We start from the raw sequence: 9,316 nt of genomic DNA, 5'->3' as shown, positions 1-9,316 counted from the left end.
GAGGTTGAGACTGAGAAAGATGGGCACTGACACATCAATTCCCCACCAACATCACCCCTACCCAATTCTAGTCTTCACCCACACCAGCGGACAATTTACAACAGCCATTTAATCCAATGACCCAACAGTCTTTCCTTTTGGAATTAAGGGGGAAAAACTTTGGTGGTTAAAGGACAAACTCCAAACACAGCGGAGTGCCAGAGGTCAATATCGAACTCAGGGCTCTGAAGCTGGGACCTACACAAGATCACTGGCACTGGCTGAAATGAACACAACAGTGGCAGAACGTTGAGCTGAAGGATTTTATTTTTCTTTTAAGTATGACATACAGATCTCTCAATGCTTCTTGCTGGCTGCTGCAACCTGCATGTGAAAAAAAAAAGACTGTTTGTTCATCTGCACAGACATCAGAGTCCTCCCACCTTACAAACCCAGTTTCACCAATGTGCATTCAATGACACCCTTCTGTGCACCAGGCAGTTTTGGGCAACTTTTGGGGCAGGACCAAATGGCAGAGTACAGGACTGGTAAGAATGACTTGGAGAACATAGGGAAACAAGCCTTTGACAATAAGAGAAGTTAGCCAAAGAAAACACACTGTATGCAAGGTTTAGGAAGCTAAAACCAAACAGGCCTTTAGGTTCGTGCAACGCTTTGTGGCACCAACTATCACCAATTTGGGTTAAATTCCTACAGTCCTGTTCTTCCAGTGACTGCGCAACTTACCTCCCACAATTCAAAGGCTCACATGGCAGGGTTATTAAGTTGCGGGCATGGTGATATTTATGGGCTACTCCCAGCATAATTCTCAATGTATGATCATTGATGCCAATGACCATTTCAATGCAAGTAGTGTTGCAGGAAAAGCAGAGTCCAGGACACTGATCACCACATGGAATTATGATATTGTGCCAGTAGTGAGCCTTGGCTGCAGAAGAGGCAGCTCAATATTCCTAAGTTCTGCTGTATTAGATGCAACAGGAGGGATTAAATGGGGAGCAGTGACATTACTAATCAGGAACATGTCACAGTCCTCAGTCAAGACAGACTACAGAACTTGTCTAGTAAGGCTTCAGAGTGGAACTGAGGAATAAGAAAGGGATGACAACATTAATGGGGACAACCCAGCAGTCCAAATTTCCACATATTGACTGGGATGCCCATACTGTAAAGGGACTAGATGGGATAGATTGTCAAATGTGCTCAGGAAAGTTTTCTTCATCAGCATGTGGAAGTCCCATTGAGAGTGATACTTGATCTGCAATCATGAACGAGACAGGGTAGGTGACAGAAGATGAAGGGGAACACTTTGCACTGACTGATCAAATGCCATTAGTTTCCATAACAAACATGGAAAAAGATGGGTCTGCTCCGTGGGCTGGAAAAAATTTGGGCAAGTATTGATTAGGACAGGCTGTTATTTGACAAATGTGTACTTGATAAGTGGGAACCCCCTCCAAAAGGAAAACAGAGAGATTGGAGATGCTTGACAACAAAAGACAAAGGTAACAAGCTCAGAGAACCTTGGTTTTCAAGATATCGAGGACTTGGCTAGGGAAAAAACAGATGCATTGCCAGTACAGAACAAACAAGATGCTTATGGAGTACAAGAAATGCAAGGGAACACTCAAAGAAATTAGGGGCGTGGGGAGGTGGCATGAGATTGCCCTAGCTGACAAGGTGAAAGAGACCTTAAAGGATTCTACAAATATATCCTGAGCAAAATGATTGCAAGGGACAAAATTGATCAGAATGGTAATCAAAAAGAAATAGGAACATCTTAGATGGGATATTATACATCTGCATTTACTCAGGAGACAGACCGTCTATAGAAGCACAGCAAAGCAGTAGCGAGCTCACGGACCCTATAGAGATTACAGAGAGGGCATTTGCTGTCTTGAGGCAAATTAGAGCGGAAAAATCCCCAGGGCCTGACAAGGTGCTCCGCCACACCCTCTAGGAGGCAAATGCAGAAATGGTAGGAGCTTTTAACATTAGTGACAGGTGTGGTACTGGAGAATAGCTAACGTTCCTCTGTATAAGAAAGTCTGTATAAACAAACCAGGAAATTATAGGCTGGTGAGACTGACAACAGCTGTGGCAAAGTTATTTGGTTTCTAAGGGACCATTATGAGAATTTGGACAGACATGAACTGATTAAGGATAGTTTGTGACCAACCAACCTTATAGTGTTTTTCAAGGAAGGTACCAGAAAAGTTGATAAAGGCAATACAGTGGATGTTTACATGGCCTTTAGCAAAGCACTTGACAAAGTCCTGCATGGGAGGTTGGTCAAGAAGACTCGATCACTTGGCAATAAAGTTGATCAGTAAATTTGATTAGACATTGGCCTTGTGGGAGAAGCAGACCAGCTGTAATAAATTAGACTATTCAGTATTAGAGATGGAATGTTAGGCTGAAGTTCTATAAAACATTACTGAGGCCTAATTTGGAGTACCGTGTGCAGTTTTGGTCATCTACCCACGGGAATGATGCAAATAACTTTGAAAGAATATGGAGAAAGTTTACAAGTATGCTAACAGTACTGGAAGACATAGGAAAGACTGAATAGGTTAAGGACTTTATTCCTCAGAACGTAGATGAAGAGATTTGATAGAGGTATACAAAATTTTTAGTTATACAGGTTGGATAAATGTAAGCAGGCTTTTTCCACTGAGGTCGAGTGGGACAACAATCAAGATGTCATGGGTTCAGGATGAAAGGTGAAAAGCTTAAGAGGAACATGAGGGGACACCTTCACTCAGTGTGAGAAACAAGTAGCACGTGCGAGCTCACTTTCAAAGTTGCTGCCACCTGACAAAGCTTGTTGTCCCCAGGCAAGGGAGTCAAAAGCCTTACCTGCCCAGCGATCCGATCCAGGTCTCTCTGTCCCTGTGGAGTCAGCCTCCGACCCCTGCAGCAAAGAACGGAGAGAGCGTTACCCAGACTGGTTCCAGTTATTGACCAACACAAAAGCTAACTAACCAAGTCCATTGCCACCACTGGGCTTCAGAAAGAGGTCCAGTTCACACTTGCAGCAGTTCATCACAGTCTCGCTGGGATTGATCAGAAGCCAGTGTGGCATAAACTGCCCCAGAATTAAAGGTCTCCCCAGGATACAGGAGGTTATCTCAAGAGGATATTGGATCCGGGAGAGAGGTATGATGGGGTGCAAAAGCACTGTCCTGGGAACCTGAAATTGCTGCTCTCCACATTCCACATTACGAACTCGGGTGAGAATGCTTTGGCACCAGAAGTTGGGAATTCTTGGAACAAGCCACAGAGGGGAACCTTGTGTTTACAGGATTCCCTGACACAGGATACCGTCCAGTTCACTGTACAAAGACACCATTGCAAGCAACACATAAAAAATGCTGGAGAAACTCAGCAGGTAAGAACATCTATAAGTATAGTCAAATGTTTCAGACTGAAACCCGACATAAGGGCTGGAAAAGAAGAGGGAGAAGAGAAAGAAACTGGGAGGGAGGGGATATGGGAAGAGATGAGAGGGCAACCAGAATGGAAAATGGGGAAAAAAAAAGAGATGGAGGGAGTGTGGAGAGATCACTGGAAGTTGGAGAAATCAATGTTGATGCCAGCAAGCTGGAGATTACCCAACTGGAAAATGAGGCCCTGCTCATCCAATCTCATCTGGGCAGAAGAGGCCGTAGTATGGGAAGTCAGCTTGAACTACAGGTGCAGCAGCTGCAGATTGTCATGTTTGTGGTGTAACTGCAGAATCTTGTAGGTTTACCTGTGCCACCTACCCCTCCGCTCATTCCCACACAATGAATCTGTAACTTTCATTTTCTCCATTGTCAAGGAAAGGACAAATACAAAAAACCGCATCCCATATCCTAGTGGCAGAATTTTTGAATTTCACGTAACCAACATACGCAGTACTCTCCCCCCCCCAACTTCCTTCTTCCACCCCTCTATTTATCCTACCACACCTCACTAAATGCCTCCCTATCCCAGTTCCAACCACCAACCCTCTCCCCCACCCAGTTCTACCCATCATCTGTAATAGCATGGACAGGGCTGATTAACCAATAGAAGGCAGAGAGCAAGAATAAACGGGCATTTCAGTGGAGAGAAGTGCCACTGGGGTCAGAGCTGAAGCAGCAGCTATTCACAATATACACCAGCAATTTGGAACAGAGAACCAGCGTAGCATATTTAAATTTACCAATGTTATTGAGTGGAAAAGTATACTGTGCAGAAGATACAGTCTACAGGATATAGATAGGTTTAATGAGTGGGCAAGGGTCTGGCGGAGGGAGTAAAATGTTGGTAAATGGGAGTGCTTGTGCACAAAGTTGGTTTGTAGGTGCAGCAAATACCACTGAGAAGGGAGGTTATGTTGCAATTGTATAGGATAATGGTGAGGCTACACCTGGAATGCTTTGTGCAGTTCTGGTCTCCTGACTTGAGGAAAGAAAGTTGACCATCACAAATCCAGAATGATTGGGAACTGTGCAGTGCCAGATAGTGATTCTGCCAAATCGCAGGTGGTTTTTGATTCACTGTCAGCAAAGAGTTGCAGCAACTTTCTTTCATATCTTTTCACAGACTTTCCACAGCACTATCAAGTCTTTTTAAAGAACTTCCACCTCAGCTGTACAGGTAACGTATGCTGTTTCTGCCTTCCATGAGAAGCACTTCCTTTATTCAATGAAGCTAGATACAAAAACAAATGCAGAATAACAAAGGAACAACTTGCTTCTTTCAAAGACCACGCAGACAGACTAATTCTGCTTATGGCCCCACCAAAACAGCAGTGGTTTGGCATGGCAACACAGGAAATTTAAAATTAGGCTGGCAGAAATTATGTCCAAAGCAGTGGTGGAACAGGATTACTGATTGCCAGTACTCAGTAGATCAGGCAGCATCCGTGAGAAGAGAGTAGCCAACGTTTCGGGCCAAGACCCTTTGTTCCTGATGAAGGGTCTCGGCCCGAAGCTTTGGCTACTCGTTTCTCAGGGATGCTGCCTGACCTGCTGAGTTGTTCCAGCGTTGTGTACGTATTCTTTGATCCACAGCATCTGCAGTTGTATTCTTGTGTTACTGATGGCCAGATTTGAGGTGGCTTTGGATATGGTGCAGTGGTGGTTCACCAGGTTGATCCTGAAGATTAGGAGGACAGACCGAGTCCCTGGGACTATGATTGGTGATATTCAGAAGGGATCACAGAAAAAGAAAGGGACGTATAACAGAGACATGTCAGCCATTTCCACCGGTGGGTGAGACCAGAATGAGGAGACAGACTCAAGTGACATGAGGAGAAACTGCTTTTCCCAGAGTGAACCTGGAATTCTCTACCCGGGAAAGTGGTATATACACTTCGGACAGAGAGATTTTGTATAGCAGTGGAATTAACAGTTATAGGAGAAAGTCAGGCAGATGGAGCTGTGTTCCCAGCCAGATGAGCCACAATCCAATTGAAGAATAGGTCAGACGGTTGATCCCTGCTCTTCATTCTTAGGTGTCACTCAATGGCAATCTTCTCTCCCACTCTCATCACCTACCATCCGTCTCTCACAAACATCCACCCTCCTCATCTAGTTCCAGCAGTCTCTGTCCCATCCCACCTAGTAGCACACTGGAAATCTCTTCACATTCAATCCTGCCCCGAGGTTCCCTCACACCACCATGGATGCTGCTCCACGGCCCCAGACTGACTTTGGAACAGATCACCTGTACACACCAACCCTCAATGAGATCAGAGGAAAATGGAAGAACCCCCCCCCCAACCTCCAAACATTATGGAGACCATGTATCCTCCCCATCCCCACCAGCCACTCACCCATTGGGATCTTTTTCCACCATCTTCAACCCCTCGAGTGCCTGTAGCACTTTCCTTGCGACGGACTTGGAGCCACGGCTGAAGTGGCTGGGCTTCACGCCGTTGCGCTGGCGGCCCCCGTAGATCTTGGTCATGGCCCCCACGCCAACGCCGCCCCTCAGGTACAGGTGACGGACTGTGGAAGCTAGGGAGATAGAGGGCAGAACGTCAATACTGTGCAGCAAGCAATATCCGGGCAAACTGGCAACTGGATTCCACAGCACTCCCAACCAATGGAATACTCCCCACTTCTTGGGTGTGTGCAGCTCCACTCTCAAGCTCAACACTGCCTAGGACAGAGCAGCCTGCTCAATCAGAACCCCCCTCTTCCACCACTGGCACGCAGTGTGCAGACCAGTTACCTGCCACAGCTATTCCAACAGCCCCTCCCTACCCATAAGGTTGAGAGCAGCAACCTTTGACAACCTTACTATCAAGAACCCATCGACCTGTGTTTGAAATATACCCAATGACTTGGCCTCCAAAGCTGTCGAAAATGAATTCCACCTCAAGCCTGTTCTGCAAGGACACACTTTTAACCTGAAGTACTATCCTCTGGTCCTCGACTCCTTGCAATTGCAAAACCCTCCTGTGCAGCCTTTGCATGGATGTCAAGGTGGCAGGGAGGACTTCGCTGTACTGATTAACACTCACCAGCTCGGGTGTAGAACCAGTTCTCGTCGTAAGGAGCCAGCTCCTTGTGTTTACCCAGTTTCACGGTGTCAACCCAGTCGGGGACCTTCAGTTTCCCAGACCTACAAGAAGAGATGTGACAGTGACAGACCCTCACAGATACAGTATGGCATTACAGGAATTGATACAAATCTCTGCTGGTTCATAAACCTATCAAAAAGCTTGAAATCAGATACTGTGGCCTGACGTGTAGCATTGCGAACCGCGGTACAGGGAAAAGGTAACTCATGCAAACAAAGTAGGAATTCCAAAGCAGTAAGATACAAGCAGCAGTTTCAAAAACTATCATCAGCAAGAGATCACAGTAACTCTGTTGGCCGAGATGGTGGGGAGAACATTTACAGTTGCTAATAAATCTCCATTAAGGCCACCCCTCAGCAGCCTGTCCATGTCCCCCATGAAAATAAACCCAATCTCTGCTGGTAACTACAGCCCTCCATTCCAGGCAACACACTGCACCCTGGGTTGTCACCTCTCCTCTGTACTCCCTTGCAGCCACATCTCTGTATGACACTCCCCTCCCAGTGATTAAACATCCTCAGCCCTCCGAAGGAAACTCCAAATGTCACCTCTTTCTGCGAGTAAATTCCGAAGCACTTCACATTGAAATGATTGTTATTAAACACCCTGCCCCCCCAAAAAAAACTATCTGGTATTCCAATAGTTCTGAAATCCTGATAACTGGGATCGCTATCAGTCCACAAAGTGAGCCAGCAGTCCAGAGCCTGTAAGTCACCCGCTGTGATAAATTATAAATTCCTGGAAACTTAATTCAGCACAGCTGAAATACGACCTGCTGGATTAATGGACTTATTAGTCTACGCCCCCTTGTTTGATAGTTCTTGGTTAAGTTTACAGTTACACTCTCACACCACATTTTTAACGGTGTGAAAAGTCTATCAGGTCCTGTAACAAGGTTCATTGACTAAAGAGAGTGTGTGTGTGTCTGTGTATACACACAGCCTGATTCGTGGTGTGAAGAGTGGGATAGAAAGAAATCAGGCATTTAAGCACAGCCTGTAATCAAGAGTGTAAAACAGTAAGAGACCTCAGAAATGCAAAATTCCTGGCATGTTGGGGACACACCACCAGCACAGATGAAGATAGATTGGGGAATCTCTTGAACTCTTTCCTTCCCTACCACCACCAAAGGCAACTTATACCCCAGCTATCAGACTCTTGAACAGGCCTCTTGTATGAAAAGTTGGCCTTTTGACCTCAGAATCTACCTCGACCAAGTCAGAAGCAACTGAGACATGTCACTGATTCTGTTTATCTGATTATAATCAAGATCAGAGCACTGAGGGATTAAGGGAGGGAATCACAGAGCTCAGGGGCCAGGCAGATGAAGGCATGGTCACTGATAAAGTAAGGTGTCTTCAGGATGGGATTGATGCAGAGATGCAGGTACCAAGAGGACCCTCCCCCTCCCCTTGACCCAGATCACCTACTTCTTCAGAAAGGCTCCCAGGGCCCGTACGAACTCCTGCTGGTTCACGTCCTTCACCGTGACACCCGGCATCTGTGAAGGAGAAAGCAGTCAAGGCGTGAGGGAGATTCAGGAGCTAGCCCAGGGTACACTTTCACCCCCTCCCCTCCGTTCTCATTCTCATCATCTCCACCCCCTCCTCTGGCAATCCCTGAGCTGCCCCTCACTTGCTTCTTCCATTCTCTTTACCTCCCTCACTACACAGGGACTGGAACCTCAATTCTCAAACCTTTACTCTCCCACAGCCACGTCCATCCCAGTCGTGATTCAACTAGGCACCCTTCTCGTCTTTCTCTCTGAACCACCCTCCCTCCTACCCATACCCCAGCCTCACCACCTCCCGAGTGTCCCATTCTCCCCATGTGTTCCCGGTTAACCCCTCACTTAACCCTCCTATCGTAGGCCCCTAGCTGTCCATCGCCACGCCGAGGCAGACCACCCGGAGAACGTTCATCCCGCCCGCACTTGCTCACGTTCCCTCCACCGCCCGGCGCTCCCTCATTTCTCCCAACGCCCTCTCCCTCTCCCTCTCCCTCTCCCTCACCCTCACTCCTCGGCTCGGCGCGCAGAAAGACCGGGCCCGGGTTCACCCTCAGCATTTAGCAGGGGCACGCTAATCTCGCGGCGCTTCAGATATCGCGAGACTAGACGCACAGCCCACTGACGAACATTTTGGTAAAGTCCAGGAGGACCAGTCCAGGAGGACCAGTCCATCTTGATGAGGGCCTGGAGGACCGATATTGGAAACCATCGTGTTTCCATTGAGGGCGAAGGGCCCAAGGCAGAGCCACAGATGCAACATGAATTTATGTGGAAACTTTGGCAAAAATTACGTTGTACCTTTGATTGAAAAGAAGTACCAAGAGTATTAGTGCATTAATTTGACCCACAGCTATTGCTAATGTGAACATCTTAGTAGAACCCATAGTATCTTTAGAAACTTATGATAATTCTTCAATTGGGGGCACTTAAAAAAGAAATTTCTTTAAACTGTTTTGTTTATTTTACGCTTGGTAATGAAGATCATATCTTGGCATTAATCAACCATTGAAATAACTTTTATATTTTAAGGTGTTTCTGCAGGATTTTCACTGATGAGTGTTATCACCATCAAAAAACTGAATTCAATTTAAAATGAAATTACAAGGATTTCAAAGTCAATCCTGCAAGTAAAAATCATATTCTTTAATAAATTTGTTTTAACTAATATTTAAGAACATTCAGAATATATTTTGTGACACATTGTAAGCATGTCAATATTTTTGTTGGCTAAGCCACGAAACATTTGT

The 9,316-nt window shown here is 46.1% G+C and overlaps 1 protein-coding gene across 1 annotated transcript; it reads right to left on the bottom strand.

The window, feature by feature from the left end:
* Window positions 1–288: 288 nt before the first annotated feature.
* Window positions 289–8,656, bottom strand: rps19 (ribosomal protein S19). Its single transcript, XM_059957463.1, has 6 exons — window positions 8,572–8,656; window positions 7,990–8,060; window positions 6,500–6,600; window positions 5,807–5,990; window positions 2,860–2,914; window positions 289–363 (listed from the first exon to the last, which is right to left on the bottom strand). Exons 2-6 carry the CDS (start codon window positions 8,058–8,060, stop codon window positions 337–339), a joined length of 438 nt encoding a protein of 145 aa, XP_059813446.1. The 5' UTR covers window positions 8,572–8,656; the 3' UTR covers window positions 289–336.
* Between the last annotated feature and the right edge of the window lie 660 nt (window positions 8,657–9,316).

Source organism: Hypanus sabinus (assembly GCF_030144855.1).
Source record: "Hypanus sabinus isolate sHypSab1 chromosome 1 unlocalized genomic scaffold, sHypSab1.hap1 SUPER_1_unloc_8, whole genome shotgun sequence".
Classification (NCBI taxonomy): domain Eukaryota; kingdom Metazoa; phylum Chordata; class Chondrichthyes; order Myliobatiformes; family Dasyatidae; genus Hypanus; species Hypanus sabinus.
The sequence above is the reverse complement of the archived record's forward strand: the minus strand, read 5'-3'. Positions and strand labels throughout refer to the sequence as shown.